The 24,507-nt window shown below is 32.1% G+C and overlaps 1 protein-coding gene across 2 annotated transcripts; it reads right to left on the bottom strand.

The window, feature by feature from the left end:
• Positions 1–3,746: 3,746 nt before the first annotated feature.
• LOC119687868 (cGMP-dependent protein kinase 1) lies at positions 3,747–24,507 on the bottom strand. Of its 2 annotated transcripts, XM_038102393.1 has the most exons (12): positions 22,709–24,507; positions 10,679–10,738; positions 9,558–10,466; positions 8,944–9,054; positions 7,619–7,761; positions 7,244–7,527; positions 6,984–7,153; positions 6,686–6,924; positions 6,300–6,614; positions 6,005–6,236; positions 4,319–4,668; positions 3,747–4,250 (listed from the first exon to the last, which is right to left on the bottom strand). In XM_038102393.1, the coding sequence occupies exons 1-12, from the start codon at positions 22,808–22,810 to the stop codon at positions 4,085–4,087; spliced, it is 3,081 nt and encodes a 1,026-aa protein (XP_037958321.1). In that variant the 5' UTR covers positions 22,811–24,507; the 3' UTR covers positions 3,747–4,084. The 2 variants fall into 2 exon arrangements, with proteins under 2 accessions (XP_037958321.1, XP_037958322.1); XM_038102394.1 differs by lacking the exon at positions 8,944–9,054 and having other exon boundaries at positions 22,709–24,506.

Raw genomic sequence — 24,507 nt, forward strand, 5'->3', positions numbered from 1 at the left:
ATTTTTCACTGTATATTTATTATTAAAATATTTCGATGTCCTCAAGGTAACTGCAAGGTAATTCTTTGTATTTTTGTCTGCAGTAGCTTGTTTTGGTCTTGTAAACAAATCGGTCTCTATCAGCTTGATCTTGTTTTAGGAGGATGCACTATCCAAGTCTTCTAAATTCAGATCTTCTTCATTAGCAAAAAAAATGAACTCCTTCTACCTAAAAAGCATGTCGCAAGTCGTTTAGAGAGTATGGTATCTAGTTGGTTTATAACAGCGTTAATATATTGAAAGTGGGATTTTAGAGTGCCGATATGTAGTGTGTGTTGGCGTGTTGGACGGTAGACGAAAAAAACGTTTGATAAAATAAGTCGGCAGTTTTTCTCGTCTTCATATCTTTCAAAACGCCAAACTTGGGAAGCATAATTGATAATTCACCGCAGCTTGAAAAACTTTGTATTTAAGTAAAAATGCTTCCGTATTATTTCCACAATTTAAAAAGTTAACCAGATCATCTAAAAATAAAGTAAATAAATATGGACTTAAAGCACAATCTTGCTTAACACTAGACAGGGTAAGAAACCAATCTGAAACAATATTTTCATCCCATACTGCTGCTTTACTACCATGATGCAAGCTCCAAATAATCCGTATCATTTTTGTTAGCAATCATAAGTTCCCGAGTTTATAGAAGAGCGCATTTGTTTGTATTGAATCGAACGTCGCCTTGAAAAAGACGTCGCCACCAAAAAGACATAGAGTTTTTTGTTTTAGCCAATATACATTTTTGCAATATTGGTTAAAAGAAACATGTTATCCATAGTGGAATACCTTTTTCTCGAAACCATATTGAAATGAACTTAACAATGCTCGGTTTTCCACCGAGTCCACCGAGTCTACCCCTATAATTTACTGGATTTTTCGTGTCGACTTTTTTGTGCAATGGGAAGATAATCGACTTGCGGAAAAAATCAGGTTCATTGTCACTGTTGTAGATATAATTAAATGATGCTGTCAAATTTTCAATAAATATATCCGAATCATATTTAAGGAATTCCATGGGTATTCCATCCTCTCCAAGAGGTATATTATTTTCACACTTGTGAAATATTTTTTTAACTTTTGCTACTGTGATCGAGTTGTCAAGTTCACTCATTTCAAGTATGAACATCTCATAACTTAAACTATCAAAGTGCTTGAAAAGTTTTAGTGCGTCTAGCTCTACATTGTTTGTATAACTCGTCCCGTTTGAATTTTAGCGCTTGCTATTAACACAGTTACCTCATTATAGTGCATCACTCTTTTATGTTGAAGAAGTTCTTTAAATCGTTGTTTTGGTTGACTGTAGTTTGTCAGACCTTCCTTTAATCCTGTTTTCTTAACTATTGTAAGTAGTCGAAATGATATGTTTCTTAACATCATTTACATTCAGAATCAAAGCATTGTTTTTTGCTTTATGATAGTTTTTTGCTTCTGCTGTAGAGACTTTGCTTCATTCTTTATACAATCCATTAAAATCTGAATTCCGTTTGTTGAGCCTATGGTCTCTCTTTTACTATTTTTTATTTATTGATTAAGTGCTAAATTACATGTTTTCTCAAAACTTTTATTCCAGTATAGTTTAGGTAAAAACTAAAGGCCTGTATTTGCCTCAAATATAATTTTCTAACGCGGACACATACTGTTATCAGCTGATGACCTGAGTAAATAAAGTCTTGCACTTTAAAGTTTTTGATTTTGTTAAACCAGATTCCCGCTCGTAAAGCATAGTCAATCGTGGTGGCGATAGTAGCTCTGTGATTTGTATGTTTGCCTTCTTTGTCGCCCTCACTTCTTCCATTCAGCACAGTACAGTATACAGTATTGCAGATCTCTAGTAGTCTGCTGTCATTTCTATCTACTTTGTCATCCATGGATCTGCATTGTGCACTCAGTCTATGGGCTTGTAAAGTTGGGTTAAATTGCAAGCATTGCTTCTTTCCAACTCTGGCATTACAGTCATCTACGACTAGTTGTTACAATTAGTATATGCGGAAATTATGAACGCCACTGTCTCTTCTAATTTTAGCTCAACTTATGATGATCATATTTAATATTTGTGTAAATAGCATTGTATTAGTATTAAAGTAGGCTTCGAATGAATCACTACCCAATTATGATAAAAATTACATTCCTGAACAAAATCGAATTTTGCTCAAAAAAGTTCTTGTAGTCATTCTACGAACCTATTAAGCATTGACTTATAATACATTTAGAAAAAGTTTAAAGAGAGCTCTGATATGGTTTTAGTGGAGTAAAACCTATTTATAAAAATTAAGTATCTTTCCCCGTTTGAACATATTTGCAGGAGTAAAATGCATTTCCTGTTAAGCTGCGTAAAACTGAAATAATTGTGGAGTTACAGTGGAGAATGCAAAGCGTTTTGTCACTGACACTCTCATTGAGGTTCTTTTTGAGTTATTTGTGATGCATTAAAAATTCCAGTTCAAAATCCTGGAATACAGCAAACGTCCTTTGAAATTCATTAAACCATCATTGTTCACTTATTATCACATTTTTCATTGTTTATCATTATTTCTTTTACATCGGTTTATTTTCCAAGTAATACAATTTGCTTAAAAATTGTGGCTACTCTTCGTAGTAGAAAAGGACAATGGGGGTCCATTTCTGACCAGTTTTGAGTTTCAAAATGATTTTTCAACATTTGATTACATTAGCCTTCAAGGAAATGACAACAGTTCGGGCCCTACTTTGATTTTGATAACATGTTTAAAGATACATAATGTAAATAAAAACTACAATAATGTCTTGTCTTGTTTTCCCAGTTTTCCTGTCAAAAAAGAGGATATTTTAAATAAAAATGAGGAAAGAAGAAGAATTTGCGGGAGAAAATACCTAATTCGTGTATTTGAATATAACAATCGTTTCATTAATCCTTTAAAATCTCAATTTTTGAGTTTTAACCCGTTACATATATATGAATTTATATGTTTCGTTGATTGAATCTCCAGATGTTGTTCAGTATGTCGAAAATGGAATTAGCCATATTGATTCATGGTTGGACATATTATTCCATCTCTTTTGTTGGAACGCTGTAGAGCTGAGAAAAGGACTGTGCTACTCCGTTTTTGACTACTCCGTGGTATTTGAATGTGTTATTTGCGATGCAACAGTCGCGTGAATTTATATTAAGATTGCTCATATTGTACTAGAAATCTTTGACAATATATTAGTAAGTTTTCTATTGAAATATTTGAAATATCAATATTATATGATATTTGTTTGAGGACGAACGAATGTAAATAAATAATCTAGATAGGAGTTTCATCTTCTACTTCAGTAAATGAAATATTCATTACTGCATATAATTTGTTGCTCTTTCACAGCACTTTTTTCGAGTTAATAAAATAATGTATATATTTAACAATGTGGTGCTAATGATAGTTATTGGTTTTATTCTTCTAGAAACAATTTAATATATAAGGTGCATTATCCTGATGGTTATAATTAGAAAATTTTTCTTTCACATTGCTCTACTTAATATGTTAGTGCATTTAAACAACAGTTCTATTAGTTTTTTATTAAATCGAACAATTATTTCTTTATTAAATGAAATATTGTTTTCGTAAATATATTTTTACTTCAAAATTGTCGTTATCTAATATTTTATAAGAAAATTTGATTACCATAAAAAATTATTGTCATTTGACTTAATTCTAGGCATAATATAATAAGAATAATTATTAAAGAGTCTCATATATCAAATAAATGCAGAAGGCGATATTAAGTATTAAAAACTTAATTATTAATCCGCAAATCATTCCGCAGGTTAACAATCAATCACACAGTTATCAAAACCCAACTCAAAATCACTGGAAATGCCAAATGCCATAGTGGGGATTAAAGTTTTTAAATTAAATAAAATTTAACTAATGGAAGCACATCGTTATCTGTGCTTATCACTTATTCAGTAAAATATTATCTTCTATGTTTACGAAAAGTTATTAAATCACTCGTTATAAAATTAAACAATATTTAATTAGTTTATAAATATTAAAATAATTTAATGAAGTTTTGTGCTGGCAACAGTCATGAATTAGAAGTCCTTGTCCCAACCACTGGTTTCGTCAGGCGGATCATGATCGTTATCAACACCTGGTGGCCCAAAGTACTGCAAATCTGTATTGCTTTTAATTGGTCGTTTTATGGGTGAAACAAGTTGTTTTGCCTTCAGCTTGTTCCAATCGAAGTTATCGAACCAACTGTAAATTGTAGTAACAAAAAAAACTGCTATTTCACATTTATTGCATGGATGTACTATGCCTCTTACCTGTGTTTTTTAATATCCAAAATGCCTTTACGTTGGTATCCCAAACGCTCTGCTGGAAGCTGCTTACACAAATGTTTTATTAGGCCCTGTGCAGATTTCGGTATTTTCGAGGGCATTTGGATGACGTCGATTCCTCCCAAAATTTGTTGGTAGATTTTTATTTGATTTTGTCCGCGAAAAGGTGTTTTACCAACAAGTAATTCGAATATAAGTATGCCTAAGGCCCAATAGTCTACGGATCTGTCATGGCCACGATCTAGAATAATTTCGGGTGCTACGTACTCCGGTGTACCAGCAAAAGTATTTGTTTTTTGGTTTAGAGGTATATGCTTTGCAAATCCAAAATCAACCTTCAAAATATATATATAATATATATAATATATAATATATATATAGTTTATATATTATATTACATAAAATATGCTTCATAAATTATCCAGTGTTTATATATTTTTAATGATGTTTTTTAAGAACAAATAAGTTATTTGCATACCATTATAAATTGAGGAATCTTTTTTTAAGGTGAAATTTTAAAGTTCCTACCAATAAGTTGCCACAAAAATAATCTTAAAAATTAATCTAAAAAATTATTCTCTTTGTTGGTTAATAGAATACTTTGTGAGTGTTAAACATAAAGTAATATATAGATATTTTGGATGTATAAATAGTACTAAACTGAAAGAGCTTTTGAATCTTATAAAAATGCTTAAAATCTCTGTCTAATATTGTGAGTCATAGAATAGCTCTTTTCGTTAAGGGTTCAAATCATTCGTTCTTGACACTAATAATAATATCAATAATAATCCATCGAATGGATGTATAAGTAATGCATCAATATGTGTTATGGAAATAAGGAGATCGGAAATATTTAAATAAATGTCAGACTTTAAACTTTAATTTGACCGCATTATTGTAGAACAAATGTTACAGAAAAATAATTCATATTCATTTATGCCATTTCGCTTACTTAGAAGCATTTGACATAATATTTAAGGTGATCTGGTTTTAGAGCAGGCTAATTTTTAATATTGTACTATTTGGTTAGGTTTTTCCATCTTCCACACATTTTTCAAGAAAATACCTAATAACACAATTGCATACAGAAAGAGTAACTGGGCCCGGGACAACATTACAAAAACCAGAACTGCCCTGCTAATATCAAATCTACTTGGACGGTCAATTACATATTTTAAAAATAAATTAGGAATATCATCCACCGTTAAGACGTTATCCTTTACGAATGATAAAATTTTGCAAAAACTTAAGAATTCTTTGGAATATATTATAAAAACGGAATGCCTTTCCGTTCTCTTAAGACAAATGGAAAACGCATAAACAGGATATATGGTCACTTTAAGTTTTGAAGTTTTTGTATGAACGGCATTCATTCAATAGTTGTTGATTTTCTGGTATTTAACCAGTTTCTCACCACCCTTTAAATTTAATTTCCCTTTAAAATCAGAATATAATATATTGATATTAAAAGAGCGATCTTTGGATCTTTGAAGACGATTGTTTTTAGAGCAATATCTTAAGAAAATCATAGTATGGTATTCAAATCAAAGATATTCGGGAAAAAAAGAATAAATCACCAGATATATATGGATAATAGGATCAAGGGAAACTCTAAAGCAGTATATTCTTTTAAGAAAACCTAATTGGTTTTTTGGAGTAACAACTACATACCAGTTTGCAGTAACCATCTGTGGTTAACATTAAATTCTCTGGTTTTAAGTCCCTGTAGATAATGTTGTGAGAATGCAGAAAGTCAAATGCTTCAACCACACATCCAGCAACGAAACGTGCAGTTTTCTCATCAAAGAAACGTCGTTGCGACATAATTGTCCAGACGTCACCACCCATGCAAGCCTCCATTAGAAAGTAAACAAATTTCTCGTTACGAAATGTCTTATATAATCTAAAAATAGTATTAGGATACTTTTGAAATATTCCGGCACAGATTTTACCATTTTAAGCTTACTCGATTATGAAAAGTGAACTACGACATTTCATCATGACATGTTTCTCATTGTAGACATGCTCAATTTGGTCCTGTTTCACAACATCGATTTTCTTAATTATTTTCAATGCAAAGGTTTTACTGCCATATGAAACCAAATCAACGCGTCCAAATGCGCCAGCACCTAAAGTGGCGACCTTCTTTAGCTCGGTAAGTTGAATGTTGGCATATTCATTATCGAACTCCGATTTGCGATTACTTTCTCTAGTTTCGACACCCTTATTGCTGGGTTTCTCACGCAATTGCGGTATTGTCCCCAAATAACTGATAAAAGCTCTGCAATGAAATAGATTATATGATTGAAAAGTGAACTTAGACTATGTCATATAAATCTTTTTGCATCATACTCTCGATCCAAAACAAGCACTTCCGTGCCGGGGGCATCAGCAAAGACGCTAGCTTGGCGGCGGTCTGCATTGAGCAATGCTTGCTCTCCAAAATAATCTCCGCGCTTTCTGCGATCCACAACACGTTCAACGTTCTGCGCGTTCTTCTTCTTAATGGTAACAGTTCCGCCGCGTATAATGAAGAACTCGTTACCGACTTCCCCTTCACATACAATGCAAGCATTTGTACTGTAAAATTTCTGAAACAATGTAAGGACTCATATAATTTGGAGGTGCTATATTTCACAATTGAACAAACCCTTTGCAATAAGTCAACAACTTTGTTGAGCACATCAGGCTCGAGATCTCTAAGAAGTGGCGCAGATTTTAAGAAATTTAAGTTCTCTTCTCGTTCTTTTGAGCCAGATATGACCATTATCTTGCGGAATGTTTCACGATGTATTTTCCAAACTGAGGCCTTCGAGGTTGCTGTAGCGTTAGTAAGAAAAAAATAAATTAAAATTTTGTTAAAGATGTAATACTAGAACGAAATATGAATGTTGAATCTTGAAAAATTACCTTTAACAGAAGCTAACCGTTTAGCATTATAAAGTATTGCCAGTTCACCAAAAACGGTGGGTTCATTGAATGTACCCAAGACTTTACTGTCCTTTGTCACTTGATATGAACCTGACTCTGAAACAAAAATTTCAGCACCTTCGTCACCTTCTTTAATAATGCAACAATTTTCCTGAAAAGTTTCCGGTTCCATTGCGTCAATGACCATTTCTTTTCGCTCCTTGTCCATGTAATTATTAAGAAATTCATTTTTCTCAATGGCAGTTCGTATAAGATTTCTTGTTCTAATTTTTGTTTATTTAGTAAAGTAGAGTAGTTCAGTAAGTAGAAAGAGAGTTCAAAAAATACTCTAGCATTAAAAAGAAATTTACTTACGCTTCGTCCTTTTCAATAAACACTAGTTCCACATCTTTGTTTTTTATTGGAAACTTAGGTCGCGCAAAAATTAACCCACCTTCTATGCGATGTGACTTCAGAGACTCACTCGAGTCACTGTCTTTCGGCGAAGATGATTGATCCTGATATATAAGAAGTGTGTATTAATGTTGTAAGATTTGTTCAGTTAATTGTCTAAAAGCTTAAATGAGCTTTACTTGAAAGTTGCAGACTGAAGACCTAACAAGTTTAATATATTTTAATAATAAATGTTTTGTATATTTTTTTTTATTTTTTCTTGTTTAGTAAAAACGTTGACTTTTAATATTTCTATAAAAGAAATTATCTCTAATCCAAACGAATGAAATTTCTTTCTAAGAAAAACAATATATTAAAGCTATTGATAAACTTGATAATACCTCTTGATTCAAGAACCAGAAAATATATACATTTAGGTTGTTAAGAACAATGTGCTCTTTACTAATATCTGAAAAAGAGCTACTATGAAGCACTACTACTTTGTTGTGCCGATATTATTGGGTGCATTTTAATGATTATATTATTCCTGCGTTGTGAGCAAATGACGAATTAAGCTATTTTCGAATTTCTGACTTTAATACCTTATCGATAAATATATATTCTAATTACAAAGAGTCATTCAATATAATTTAATTTATTTAATGAGACAAGCGCAGTGTTAAATTCTCTCAATAGAAAGCAATAAAAAAGGAACCATTTAAAAAAATCATATGCAGTGGAAAGAGTTTGGAGATTTTGAGTAGGTTAAGTGAATAGAAATAAGTCAGTGGAATTTCGGGTATTTACATTTTACTTGACTGAGACTGAGTTTTAAGACTGAGTTTTCTTGTAATTTACAAAACTGAATATCCAGTTAGGGAACAATATGATGCACATAGACCTCGCAGTATTCGGCGATAGCAGTGAAAATATAGTAAATAGAATAGCATTTCTGTCAAACACTGAGTGTCCTATCTGTGATCGGATTCCTTAACTGTCAATAAGGTTCCAAAGCTCCTTTCTCTCAACACTAGTACGACTTGAATTTAATATCTAATAATATCTAATTCTCAATAAAAGAAACAATAAAAATATCAACAGTTTCTTAAAATAGAACTACTTTCATCGATAACATTTTGGCTGCATATAGTGTTTTTGGTAAAGTGGGAAGATCAAATACCTTTACTAGGTACTTTACTCTTGTGTCTGCAACTGTCAATACTAAAAAATTTATATTATTGTTGTTGCTGTGCTTTAGAAAATATTGTGACATCTCTTTACTAGTTGAAGACGAAGTAAGCAGTTACCTCGATTTGCACTCCCGAGTCACGTCCGGTGAAACCATTTTGCGTAGGTAAGACGGAGTCGCTGTTCTTCAGCACTTCGATTAAAGTACACGAAGTCGTTCCTAAATTAGACTACAAGTACAGAAGAAAAGAATAAAAGTGTGAAGAAACAAAAAAAATTTTTGATTAATTGTAGCCAAAATATATGTAGCTAGCATTTTGGAATAAGCCGAAACATGAGCTTTTTGCAGTAATCCTTAAGTATTAGAAAGCAGTGGAAAACGTTTATATATTAGACTAAATACAAGACGACATAAAAAGTGTTAGTATGGAAAACACTGAAAGAACTGTAAGAGTTTTCGGACGAATGGAATAAGAGAAACATTCTCTCGTCCTTAAGTAGTTTAAAATTACTTGAAAGTGAGTACGGAACTGTTTGAGGCACTTAATAGATATGTGGATAGTTAACTTCGTGCAGTGCTACGAGAATCATTTGAGTTCTATTGCAGAATTAGCGTAAGGTACGGCGGATAAATGTTGAAATCGCATTTGCATGATAATTAGTGACAAGTTCATGATCTTCTCTGCTCCTCTTTAATAGCCCAACTATATGTAAATAAGATACTTAAGCTTACTTTAACATTTGTGGCAGCAGTTTCCATAGCGGATTTCCGCTCCACATCGCTTGGTAGCTGATTACTGCTAGCGTCTGTACTTGTATCATGTAGTGCATTAGAACTCCGCCTTGATTTATTGCTTTTGTGTGATACCAGCGAGGCCGAAGATGAGGCAGTAGTAAGTGGTTGCGGCGGCATAGGCGGTGGCGGTGGTATATGTAAATCGTCAACGAGCTGTTCATGTGAACGTCGAGCACCTTTCCGTGTCTTGTTGCTGGAATTACTAAGATTACTGGGAAATTTAAGTTTCATTGTCGTCGACTTCGGTGTGGTTTGTGTGCTTTCTGCACTTAATTTAGCTGCCGCTTTCGACATAGTTTCTGTGGTGGCGGAAATATCACTGGACATAGCATCCTCTTCATCGTGACGAACGCCAATGAAAAATTTTGCATTCGATGTGGCAGATCCAGATGGAGTTGTTGGAGTTGTAGGCGCAGTGCTGCTGCCATTACAGTTCACTTCTATGCTGCTTTTGGACGTGCCGTCAGTGTCATCCTGTTCAAATCCTGGTGCTTCGGTAGGCAAGGCAGTTGGTCGTCGTTCTTTGACCGGCTTCAGCTTTATGTGGGCATGATTGTTGCTTCCGCTTTTATTGTTGCTATAACTATGAGGGGTTGCATATAGATTCACATTGCTGACATGATTACTGCTGCTGCCTTGATTGTTATTGTTGTGCTTAGTTTTGTTAGAAATGAATTTTTTGCTGTTGGAATCATTATAACTACTATTGCTATTGCTATTGGTGTTGCTGTTGTTGTTGCTTTTATAGTTACTGCTAATGATGTTGTTATTACTTGTAATGCTGTTATTGTTACTTAAGGTGTTACTATGTATGTCAGATTTATTTTGTTGTTGAAGTCTCGAGCGCTAAATTTACGATATTTTATATGCGTTATCGGTGTTATCGGTGTTAGCAGTATTATTGTGTTATTTTAAATCAGAAGAGAAGAGAAGAGAGAGATATGTAAAGATAGTTAGTAGATTAAACTAAACAAAGTACAAAATAAGATATTAATTTATTAGTAAAGCAAATTACAGAAAGCAGCAGATCAGAAGTAAACCTTTCCATAAGCACTCACCTCGCTTGATTTAGGAGTAAAAACTGGTGTTTCTTCACGTCTTATATAGAGTCCAATTTGCTAAAGAAAGAAAAGATTAATATGCATTATTTCATGGAAAAATAATTAAAAAATATTTTTAAATAAATATGAATATAAAAATTTTATAAAAGAGTTTTTATTTAATTAAAACCGCTTTTGAAGGCGATACTTCGATATCAAAATTTCAAGAAGAAATATTTTAATACTCATAAAAGATAGACCTGAAAGACGGAATGAGCTGAAAAATTATGAGCATTTTGCTTTCCAGAATTTTATGCGTTATCTCTTTAATCAGCATTTTTCCAATTTTCACATGATTCTGGTTGATGAATATATTTGCTTTATTTTGTTCTATTTTTACAGAAATCCAGGAGCTATTTTCACTGAATTCTTAGAATATTTCGCTTGCTTTTAATTTGTTAAACGCTTTTATTATTTAAACAGAAATAATTTAAATGAGATGACATTTTAATCTTCCAATTCCGCAAACACATGTCATTTCGTTAAGCAAATTTACTTTTGAAATGCAAATCAAGTGTAAAGAATGTTTTCTGTCTGTCAGATGATTGCCACCCCTCCATTTTCCCATCGGCTTGAATTGCTTGGTATTTGACTTTCTATATCCTTCGTTTCTTTCATATAAACGAGCATAAGGTAAACACATAAATGTATAAATAAAAAGAAAAGCCGAAAGCTTAGCGCCATCAATATATTACATTAAATTAAGTGATTTAATCAATGACATGATAAAGACACAGTCAAAGCAAATATTTCACACACAAAAATGTTGTACCCTCTCAACAGTCATTCAAAGGCGCTACAAACTTTCTCTTCCCATATGTATATAACATAAAGTAGGTAAGTTATTTTGTCTAAATGGTTCTTATTAGAACCAATCTGAAAAGATGCACAAGTGCCGCAAAAGCTTCAAGAACCATATCACATCCAGTATAGATAATATGTACTTAGTTATAATTCGGTAATACCAAATGGTTTGTAATGAAATAATTCTGGAAAGGAATTACACCTTTTCCAAAATGTGGTCAAAATACGTAAGAACATATGTATATACGATATTGGACAGTCAGTTGCGATTAAGTAATATAGAACATCTTAGCACCTGTTATAAAGAACATGAACCCACTTATCTAATGTAATTAAAATGGAGTCTCAACAAACATGGCAATAAATTGCAAGATCACCTCTATTACTCCAACTACTGCTCATGCTAAAACTTATTCTTAGCATCTAGAGGAAAGTTTCAAGATCAGAAAGATCGACGATTTTTTGGATAAGTCTATGGAACTGGATGGGTGTAACGATCATTTTTTTTGATGCCCAATAGAATGAATATGAAACTCAGTTATTATGCAAAATTGAAACACATGGATATTCCCATGAATATGCGCAAACGTATGTTAAAACTACATTGAGGAGAGTTAGTACCATTTTTTTGTTTTAAAACACGGTAGGCAAAATAAAATATTTGAAAACATGTCAATTTTTAGACGGATTCGAATCTTTCCAATTAAAATACTTAATTATGACATATGCAAAGCCACCAATAGACGTACTATATTTGGAAATTCTGATCATTTTATGTGCATTACTCATTTCTTTTGAATATTTCATTCATAAAAGTTTTCATTCAAAGTTTTTAAACTGATTTTTCCTATTTTAGATGTTTTTCTCGCTAAATATCATATAGAAAAGATTTTAAATACACAATGGAATAAGTGTTTATTGATTTCGTTGTACATATATTATATTACTTTTATTTGGTTTTCACATAGAGCAGGGTTGTCCAAAGCCAAACACCAAACACCGTACAGGTTGGAGGGCCGCAAAAATAAATATATACGTTCATAGTTGTTTTATTAATTTATCAATTTGAATTCATTTACTAGATATACCATAAACATAAAATAATGTAGTTTTACAAGTACACCAAAAGAAAATTCGCATAATTTCAGTTGACTCAGTTGACGGCATGAATAAGAGAAAACATAAATATATACAAATGTAAAATGGAATGGTCCTCTGTGTCTTAAAGCAAAACAACACACAGAGCTGATATCATACAATTCCATTATTAGAGTCAATTCAATAAATTAATGTTTGAACGACCGAAAGTAGCGGGCTTCTGCTACATTCGATAGGTGAGTTTTCCGTGTTCTTGTGGCGAAAAAAAGAAGCAAAGCAGTGCGAATTATTTGCGTTTTGTCAGTCTCCGCCTTTTATATTAAAAAGATTCTGATCTCATTTTGCCGCTACATAATTTCTTTGCTTTATATACCGGCTGTCAATTTTTTCTGTACTGTTTGTCTTCCTTAAGAAAATAATTTCCAATACAACAGTAAATGACATTTTGCCGCTGAGGCTGTCATTTCATATACAAGTATTGGCGTAATTCAAGTGACATTGCCACATTGCCAACGTATACACCTCCCTCGAGGTTATCCGCTTATGTGGGGAGTCGCAGGGTGACAACTTAAAGTTTGATACATTTTTTGTACTTAAATTTTGGAGGAGAAATGCTGTAAAACGTTTTAGCCTAAAGCAAAAATTAAGCGTAAGCAAAAAAAAATCGGCTAGAAAGAATGAATGTAGAAAAAACAGGAAGAAACCCTATCTCGGAATGAAAAAATGTACGTTTTGACAAAACATGATGAAGCGTTTCCTCTTAGCGATTTTTGGAGAACTTCTTTTTTTTGAAGGATAATCAAATGCGAGGCAGTTACCTACATTTTGTGTGAAAATTGTACGCGTTTATAAATGCGAGTACGTGTTCCAGCTTTTACCTGGGTATTAGCGTAGCTTTTGATTTGGCGAAATAAACAAGATTTGCATGAGAAAATATGTGCTTATCGTGAAACTGCTACTTCCTTACTACAAAAATAGGTTTAACATACATCAACATTTGTGGGTTAAGCTACTTTCCGTCGCTACCAGAGGAAATAAAAGTCCATATTAAAATATTAAAATCTAACTCAAAACGAAACAAAACCAGGGTGTTCTTTACGACTTTTGGAAATATCAAGGTTCATATAAATTTCAGGTTGAATAGTCATTACTTAAACAAATTTGAACAGTTCAGTAAACATGCAAATGTGAAACTGGCGTAATTTTGTTTTTTATCATTTGGGTGTGTACGTATTACATACATTTAAATATCACCATCTCGGTTGAATGGTTATACTCGTATTTACAGTTATACATGTATTTACCCAGAACATCGCGTACGGAGTCCTAGAATAATTGTCGACCATTGTGTCTTTATCATAAAGCAAAGACAATCATTGACTATATGACAGCAGTCAGTCTGCTTTTTAGGCCCCATTTTCTCTGCATTGCGTTAGTTCTTCAAGTTGATATATGCAGCTTATGTAGTTTGATGCATGTGTTTTACGCTATGTTTAGCTTGGTTTATTGAACAATTAGTGAAAATACCATAGTGTGCTAGATAAGAAAATGGTCTTGTTAGCTTGTTTGTTTGAAAATATGATGAGAGCCCATCTTGCGATATTTCCTTTTTTGTGAAAAGTTTAAGCTAGAATGTTTTTGCTACTCGAACCATTTAGCTTCATTGACTGCATAAGTCAGCATATCGGGGATTATTTGATGGTATTTTTGACTAGATAAATACTTTTTTGTATTAAATGTATGAAAAAAACTAAAGAAAAAAGGGCACTGAAGCCATAGTGCATTGCTATTTAATGTACTTCCAGTTTTTCGAATTAATATTCCTCATTTTGTGATGGATTGATTCCAACTTTTATTTTTTAATATGTTTCTAACAGTTATGTAGTATATTGACCTGTACTATATAGTGTGTATTATAATTGAGTTATACTTAAGGTTTACATATAAGTCAGAAGAAAAGTTCCTATTGAAAATGTCTTCAAAGGATACAATTAATAGTATTCAAATAATTTGACAAGCTTAAAATATTAATTCACGATTAAAATAAAGCCAAATCCGAAGCCGAGGCTGAAGCTGAAGCTAAAATCGAAGCGTATTCGCAAATTTGTAATATTATTACAAACTGAGTTATTGAAAATAAATCATTTTACTAGGCGTCTACACCAGCAAGATTTGGACAAGATTTTTATGTTTTTTTATGTTTTTCATATTGGAAACAAAAATTTTCATGTACAGGCTTATGGACCGAGTCCGGCTCGTCTAAGACTTCAGTAAGCACAGTAAAGTCAAGGTTATTAAACATACCAAGGTGGATAATGTGACCGACTCCTCTTCCATAGTGTGTTGTTTCATTAGGCACGTGTAGCTGCAGTGTTTATACCCATTATTTAATTTTTTTTTCATCTGTTTTATTTTTTCAAGTTATTAAAATTATTTTTGTTTATTAGTTTTAGTTGTCAATTATTAGTTGTGCTTCATACCAGATTTCATTTACTTACTCTATTTGGTTTTTGATATTTTTGTTATTTTGTTTAATAACTAATAGTGTATAGCTAAGAGACTTGTTTTCAAAAATCAATAAAAAAATTTTCATGCATTCATCGGAATTCTCTTGAGTAAAGTATTTTAGTTGCGATTTCAGTCTTTGCCTCAGCTTCAAATTGGGTTTCGTTCAAATTTCAATCTAAGCAGTTTTTCTTGATGAATGAAAAACGGAGTAAAATTTTCAGAAAACCTTTATGATTAAAAATTCTTCAAATATTTAAAGTAAAACTTTTTCAAGCTTGGTTTTTTATGGTTGCCAGAGTAAATATTTTTGTAAACTTTTCCTTCCAGCTTTATCAATTTCATTATTATTAACAACGCATATTTTACTCCTTCTATCTCTACATATTTCTTCCGAATTTGACAATTTGATCAGTTAATAGGAGTTTAATATAATTATTTTTTTCTTTTAAGGCGCTGTACAACTCTGGTCAAACGGTTGATATATCCTGCTTTCTTTTGATTGTTGAAGCTATAACATAAATAATCAGGTATGTAGTATTAATATTGCTATCTTGCCGATCTTTAATCGGATTTTCATTTCCTTTGTTAAGTTTAATATTCGAGCATGTCGTTGTACGATTCTGTCATTAGTTGTTTTCACTTAGAACCGTATATTTTATTAAAAAGTCTATAAAAGAGCCATATTACCTTATCTTGTTAGCTCGTTTGTATCAAAGCATCCATGAACTACCCACCAGGTGCGAACGCTGTGTTCATAAATTACTTCATTGTGGCAGTTGATGACTTACTATGTAGGTATTTAAAGTCATTGCTTCTCAGTGGTTCTGCGAAACCTCTTTGCGTTCTGAGACATCTTTTTGCGGTTTTTTTTGATTTTCTAATTAAAAATCAGAAATATTTACAATATCTTTGTTATTTTCCAAACTGTATTATTTTATTTTATAAATTTATTTGTAAAAATGTAGAATTCACTTCATTTTCCACCATCCTCGTCAGACTTAACAAATGGACTTAAAAATCCATTTATTTGCTTCAACATCTGACGGACAAAATATGTTACGCACATTCAGGATAACGAAACCCCCGTCTTTCTTTTGTTCTTGCAAAGCTTCTGCGCCGTCAAATGCTTAAGATATTTCAGTCTGTCAGATGAAATGTGTTATGTGCAATCAGAAATTATATCAGAGTTATATATAAAATATATGGCTAATGAACATTGACTCTGAGCTTCAAATTTGGCTGGGGACGACTCAATCCTTGGTACTTGCAGTCTCAAAAAATATTTACGAATAATTAAATACGAGAAATAAGTTCAGAAAACAATGATCGATATGGGATGCTGGGTCAGACTAAAATTCAATTTGTTGATAAATAATAAAATTATATTGCTATGATTTAGTACCATTCAAAATACCGCTCTATTGAAAACAATAGTTCATAGTAAGAATTTAGTTTCTTTCGTCGAAAAAAGTCAATTTAATACGAATTATTTATGTAATTCCTTGCTTCATGTGTTGTTTAGAATTTATTAGTTGAATCTCGCACATAATAATTCATATATTTTTAGAAGTTTAAATATTCTAAGACTTCGCACTGCCATCAAAACATCTTTTTTTTGAGGATGTCTCTGCATTCTTCTTTTTTAAAGATTTTGTATACGTTGATCGGCGTTCGGTCTGTGAGTCCAATTAGTGCTTTTGCACCTTTTATATAATGCGAAGACGGTAATTGCTTTAGAGGGCTTTTTCTTATATATGATGATTCCTTATTAATTAGGGAAAGAAAAACTTTATGCATTTATTTAGCGGATATAGGAGGTGGTATGGTGTTTCTAGTGGGGTTAAGTAAGAATAAAACTTCAATAAAACGTTGATAAATCCGCAAATCAAATTGGGATATTCTACATATAAGGAGCCTTCTATATTTTTATGTAGCTACTATAATAATATGCAGAATTTTGTTTCTTCTGAAATTTTTGATAGTAAGAAGACTGCGTTCGAACGTGATTAGTGGACAAATCAAATTAAGGCCGTATATAGTTGCTTCGTGGTAAAAAATACATTCAAAAATATAGATTTTGAGATGCATTGAACTGCGAACCAGCCAGCATAGCGGCAGTATTTCGAAAAAACTATTTTATTGACTGAAATCATAAATTTCTAAAAAATCGATATAGTTTATTTGTCTTCGCATTTGGCAAGAATGTGTTTTAACAACGTTTATGGTTGACATGTGAGCTTATTAAAATCAAAGTTCCTATGGTGCTTTTTCATTTCTCCCAACGAAAGTGATATCTTATCGTTCAATATTTTAGAAAATTTAAAAGTTGAAGCGAGAATAATTATTCACGTATCGACAGAGTACGGCGTTGAGCAACAGTTGCAGGTACGAGTCAAAGCGGCTGCATAGAGCGTTCGAAAATAAACAGCAGGAGAATTTTACTTCGGCAGCTCCGTTGGTGCGGACGTTTCGCTTGAGAATGTTATTGATTCTTATCAGTGTGAAAAGTGTTGCGGAAGAAAGAAAAATCACATTATCGGCTAATGTAATTTTTATCTTTTAACATGAGATGAAGGCATACAGGGGGCGTAAACATTGCTGGCGGAACGCATCAGTTCCCTTTGATTGTAAACATGAAATGTATTTGCCAGTAAGAAAGAAAAATACCGGCAAGGCCGTTCAGTTTCAAGTGTATGCAAACAAACAAATATGTATTGTATATGTGCCGTATAACCGAAAAACCGTATGGATAGAGCAGCAAACCATTCCATACAAGTATCGTACGTATCATCTCACACATGTAGTTTAGTATATGTATATTTGACATTTACTACAAGACATTTAAGAAATGTTTATCGAATTTTTTATACGAAATCAAAATGTTTTTATGATTGATTACGGCAAATTTTGTTATGCTCAACAGACTGATAAGCGATAAGTCAGCGAAGGTTTTCCATTGCAGTTCAATGTATGTAGTTCAATATCAAGAAGCCAATCAATTTATTAGCACACCTAATGCGATTTATGTGTTTTCGATATTCTTTCCAAAATATAATCCACTACATAGAGATGATTTCCATAAATCTTGGATTTGAAAGTGAAGTATCTTTAATTTGTTAATAAAAAATAGATATTTCGTAGTTACCACGGAGAAGAGCTGGATCTGTAGTGGAGTAACTAAAATTGGTTGATATGTAAACCAAAACAAAAATGGATGTTTCGCTTAACATCTATTATTACATCATTCAATAAATATTCAAGAAAGGGATTTTTCATTTGAATCGGAGATCTGTTTTTATGTGTTGCATGACAGAACTTGGACGTATACATTCCACGCTCATAATTGTCACAATACCTACGGACATGTTCACCAATTCCTTGGAACCATTTTCAGAGAAAATGAGCTTTTAATTGAATTTCATTTTTATAGTATGTATCATTCAGGGTGTGAGCATTCTTGTGTATAGCTTGTACATAAAATCTTAGATGAATCCGAATTTATTATTCCAATAAAGTTAACTAATTCCAAAAATATAGAATTTTCGATTGAAATGCGATATACAGCACTTTTTCTTTTCTAACCAAGCTGACAGAGCTCATTTGTTAATGAGTAAGTATTACGTAGATTTATCATTTAGTCATGTCGTCTATATTAAAACAGAAATAATTATATTAAAACTAAATAAATAAAAGTCGAAAATGTATGGAAAAGCTTTATTAAACAACATTGAAATGATTCTTGTGGCTCAAGCGTTGGTGCGAACACTTTTGTGAAATCGTTAGCACTTAAGATAAAAAACACAAGTGCTCGGTAATTAAATGTTCACTTTTCTTTGCCGTATATTACTTACATAATCTTTTCTAATTTTCTAATTAAACACAAATAAATACGACAACAACACGCACCGGAACACTGCAGCAGATAGTATCTGCCAGATACTCGTACGTAGACAGGCCGGCTATTTTTATATCAAAAAAAAAATGTTCTGTGTTTTCTTTAACTTCTGGAAATTCTTTGATTTTCCACGAATTCTTAAACACATTTCTAAAATATAAACTTAAGCAGTTTATGCTAGTATAAGAGATCAAAGTTAAGGTTATATATTCCGTCGGTAGTTTTAGTTGTGTTGAAAGTAAAGAAAATATCTAACCTTTTATCAAGTAATTAAAAATATATATTCTCAGTGCATGTATTTCTCTAGAATGATTCAATATTTATATCATTTTATATATATTGAGATTCGAAATTCGACCATTTCCATATCAAATAAATAAGTTTTTAGAACTTCATTCACAGTACCTCAATCGGTCAAATATTAAATCTTAAATCTTAACCCAATAATATTCAAATAGACACTCCAATATGAAATCTCTCCAATGTCATTATCAAATAGATTACTGAAGCTGTATCAATCTTTAAATTTCACTTTAATAAACTGTTTGTAGGATAAACCGAATGGTAATGAACTCAAAACAGGCACACCATAATGTGACACTCATTGGTTTTAACAGAGATGCAATTCTTTCTAAAGAAATCAAAAAAGAACAATCGATTTCAAAAAATAATCATCACCGTACATTGCCTTATTTGTGAGTGCGGCGTTGTTACAATTTTGACGTGTTTGATGAGATTACTGTAAAAAAATATTCTTTGGCTTCAATCCGGGCACTATATTCCTAAATATATCAGTTGGTCTCTTCTTTCAGATATATCGGCAGTATATATAATATTAAAATCATTTTTGATTTATTAATCTTATTTACATCCTGGTATCTTTATAGACATCAATGCATTTGATATCTTCTGATGAATAATTCATACATGATGTTACGATATATATACATATACTTTCGATCTGCTCACTTGATCGCTATATTATATATCGCTATATTATAGCAACGCAGTGCTGTTATCAAAATTAACTCAGAAAGCACATGTCTGAGCACTTGTTCATATCATTGTTCCCCTGGTAAGAACACTAACCAGTACAAAGGCAATCCTGGCAGGTGTGGCTCTTACTGACGTCTTGTCGTATATTATCATGGCTTTCCTCTGCCAGGGTAAAAGAATGACACAAAATAGATTTATTACATTAGACAAAATTAGATTTATTAAATATTACTGATATTCTTTATATTGCTATTGCTATTGCTATTGCTATTGCTATTGCTATTGCTATTGCTATTGCTATTGCTATTGCTATTGCTATTGCTATTGCTATTGCTATTGCTATTGCTATTGCTATTGCTATTGCTATTGCTATTGCTATTGCTACTTGCTATTGCTATTGCTATTGCTATTGCTATTCTATTGCTATTGCTATTGCTAGTTGCTATTGCTATTGCTAGTGCTATTGCTATTGCCATTGCTATTGCTATTGCTATTGCTATTGCTATTGCTATTGCTATTGCTATTGCTATTGCTATTGCTATTGCTATTGCTATTGCTATTGCTATTGCTATTGCTATTGCTATTGCTATTGCTATTGCTATTGCTATTGCTATTGCTATTGCTATTGCTAGTGCTATTGCTATTGCTATTGCTATTTGCTATTGCTATTGCTATTGCTATTCCTATTGCTATTGCTATTGCTATTGCTATTGCTATTGCTATTGCTATTGCTATTGCTATTGCTATTGCTATTGCTATTGCTATTGCTATTGCTATTGCTATTAATTAAATTAACGGACTAAGATGATGACAATAGACTATGGTCACAATTTTGGCGACTGCAATATATATTTTTTAAAAATAGTTTCAAAAAAAAAAGTTTTGTATTATTTAACATTGACTAGTTAGCCCGTTCAGAAATATATAAATTAAGTGATATTATAGCACCAGTTCAGTAGCATAGCTACGATTGTGGCCAGAATTGTTTAGATGGGTATATAATAGAAGTCTTTTTTTGTCGAAGTTCTTCATAAAATGAATTATAATAAAAGTTCGATAATTATGCTGGAGTTGGGGGATATTCTAGTATATATAATTTTGTCGAATATTATTTGCAGTATAGTAAAGTAGTTAGATTAACATTCAGCAGCAATTATATATATACACCCATAGGCATATCAATGCTTATATATTTAAAATAATATTCTTATTGGTGATATTTTCCAGGCTTAATGAATGAAGTCTTACTAAAAACACTTTCGGCTCAAAAACTCAGACTATTTCTTTTATATTTCTTTTTCTTGATAGTCGATTTTTAAAGTCGATAGCTTCCTCCAGCCTTCTAATATTTGTATTGAAATATAAGAAGGAAACTATATCAGAATTTTATTGTTTTTCTTATTATTAGATTATAATGTCACTGAAGCAGACGAGCTATGAGGAGAGAGCTGTAAATATTATTAAGGTCATCGTAGTTTTTGCAGATTTCAATGTTCCAGTAGCTAATGTTGAAACAATACATTCTGTGCGAGAACTTGCTTTATTACATATATTTGTATAAAAGCATAAGAAGGTGAAATAATATGCAGAGCAGTAGAACTGCCCGACTAGCTTGGATACTATGGAGCTCTCCAAACATTTAGAGTTCGATCGAAATGTTTATACTCAAATAAGTGCGATCAATTCGAACATAGTGATGTTCGACCGTCGAACACTTTAAATCACTAAATTTAATTAATTGCTGTTCGAAAATTGCAAAAATAAAATATTAGCCAAAAAACATCAATTTTCGATATTACTAGTTCTTATCGATTCTACTAGTTGAAGGAAGATGAGGAATGCTATAAATTATTTTTATCAGAAAATAGTAGTTATCATCATATCTGGTTCGTATCGAACTAGTTCGTACTAGGTGAAGGGAAAATTCTCAAGTTACAATAGATTCTTCTCTAACAAATAGTTCACTACTTGTTATAGTGAATGTGTGGTGAATGAAAAATAGCTCACTATACTCCTACTCATTATTCATGTCCATCAGAATCAATGGGTCATTCATTGAAGAATTAGCTCTACCATGCTAATTTATTTATAGTTTGGAATTACAGAAACTTTTTCGAATATTTGGAGTAGTTAATTTAGTTGAAAAAATTTCACGGCAAAAAGTGGTTTTTTTTCCGTTCCGAGTATTTTTTACTGTTTTATTGCGGAAAATGTTTAACTCAATTGTGATAAGCTAACAAAATCGGTTTGATACGTCACTTTTGCTGGCATTTGTTGTTGTTATCTTTGTCAGCAGTAGCGGTAGAAGCAACTGTTGTTGTTTCTATTGTTTTCTTTTTTCTGTTTTTTTTTTTTTAACTAATACTTTTGGGAAATTGTCTAAATGCAAGTATTTATGGCTGTCTTTTTGTGATGTTTATTAACTGAATTAAGCAGTCAATAAATTTTATTACTCAATTTCTGCTTTTTGTTTATAAATAATTTTTATCGCTCAGCGTTGTTGTTGTTGCGTTCTATACGGTAGCACACATATGCTTTTATTTGGATTCATTTGTGTGTCAGTGTATATCAGCGAAGGCAAATGGTTTTAAAGTGAAATTCACCATATGTTGAGTTTGTAATTTTGCAGTGTGAAATGCTGTGGGAAATGCTGTGTGAAATGCTGTGAAATGCAGTGCTGTACTTACCACTGGGCTGTCACTGTTGTTGAGTACTGTATCGTCATTGTCGTCGATGGCGGGATTAAAGCTGCTTTTACTGCGGTGAAATAAACGTGGAAAACAAGACATGTTGCATTTAAAGATTCGTGTGGATGGTTGGTTGGTTTTCTTATCACTCGGCTAGATTATCACACTTTATAGTTTATAGTTGTTGTTGTTATAATAAAGTATATTAATAATTTTTGCGCTGCTACTGTGGCGCAAACTATTAACCGATAGTCAAGAATAAATCGCTATTTAACCAGTTGGTTAGTTATTGAAATATACGTTTATTGGACGGACGGACATGGTTTGTCATGTGGTTGCATTTGTTTGTTTGAGTGTGTGTGCACGAGTGCGTGAGAGTAAGCGTGTGTATTGTGTGTTTGCTTAACTTATCAGACTGAATGCTTTTAATTTAATTTATAAAAATTCACTATACATACAATGTGTATTTTAGTATTTAGCCTAGAGAAAGAATCAAATGGGTTATATGTAATTAACATTAGCGGCAACTCTTGCCGCTCTTTGGTAATTCACCACAAGTGTACTTGAAGTTGTGTTGTTATTGCCTCGCCTATTACCGAGTATTTAACACGATATTGATACGTTAATTTAGTTTATCTTGGCGCTTGCCGTTATCAGTACGTCACTTGCTTTTGCTTTGTGTCGATTAGATTTATTAAGATTTATGCTTTATTTAAGAGCATATTTTATATTTTGCATTTATGTAACAAATACAAACACCACATCAATAATTCTATTTTGTTTTTTCAATTTTGTACTAACATACTTTAGTGCCTTCCTAACACTTCACTAGATTTCAATTCCTGTACTATATTTTGTTTTCGAAAAACTTCACGACATTATCGCGTTCTTCGAACCAGCGAGTAATAAAAAACTAATTTTCTGAAGTCTAAATACAAACGATGACTGTTTTTTATCCAATATTTCTTTCGCTGCAAACATTCTTATCGCTCTATTTACATTACAGTTGCGTTATGTGGAATTTACTTTGTTTATAAAGTATTAAATTTAATTCTTTGTATGGCTTATAAACTCATTTTATTAGAGGAACTCAATCAGTTGTTAAGAAATATGTCTTTGGAGGTTTTATTCAGTTGAAGTACACAATTTCATGGAAAATATGAAAAGTATATATGGGGGTGTATTATTAAGAATATCTACACCAAACTTATTGATACATATATTCTATCACTGGACAATGAATCTCACTTTCAATTTAAAAACGTCAAATTCATTTTGCCATTTATTATATTATATAAGTGGGTGAGGTGGCGACCAGTGGATGGAACAAAAAGGTGGGTGAGGAAGTTTAAAAGTAGACGTTAGGTATGATACCTTTTTGGGGTAATGAGACTCGGAAACAACAGATGTACAACTTTATAAAGAAGTTTGGACGGTGTTGAGTCTGGAACAAAGTAAAACGATCGTACTATCTTAATGGGATAGACTTTACTCTATACTAAATCAATAGAGCACAAATTCGTGTATGTTATGAGAATTGAAAATAGATGGGCTACTTTATACGGAGTTCAACAGCAATGGGGCCACACATTGGAAAGAGATATGTGTAATATTTAAAATAATATATATAAAAAACTAAAGATTATCATCGACAGTTACTTTGTTTGAGTTTTACATGATGTGATTAGTCAAATTCATTCATTTGGTAGCTTAATCAAAGTTTTCAATAACCACTTGTATTTGAAGGTCTTATATTGCCTATTTGGAGGCTTGTCAATCATTCATTTATTTAGTTAAAC

The sequence above is a fragment of the Teleopsis dalmanni genome, chromosome X, assembly GCF_002237135.1.
Source record: "Teleopsis dalmanni isolate 2A chromosome X, ASM223713v2, whole genome shotgun sequence".
Classification (NCBI taxonomy): domain Eukaryota; kingdom Metazoa; phylum Arthropoda; class Insecta; order Diptera; family Diopsidae; genus Teleopsis; species Teleopsis dalmanni.

Coding starts and splice junctions, on each gene's coding strand:
- LOC119687868 (XM_038102393.1), bottom strand. CDS start 22,810: ATGTCTTGTTTTCCACGTTTATTTCACCGCAGTAAAAGCAGCTTTAAT. Junction 10,467..10,678: donor TTACTCCTAAATCAAGCGAG/GTGAGTGCTTAT, acceptor TCGTAAATTTAG/CGCTCGAGACTTCAACAACA. Junction 7,154..7,243: donor ACGGTTAGCTTCTGTTAAAG/GTAATTTTTCAA, acceptor CTAACGCTACAG/CAACCTCGAAGGCCTCAGTT.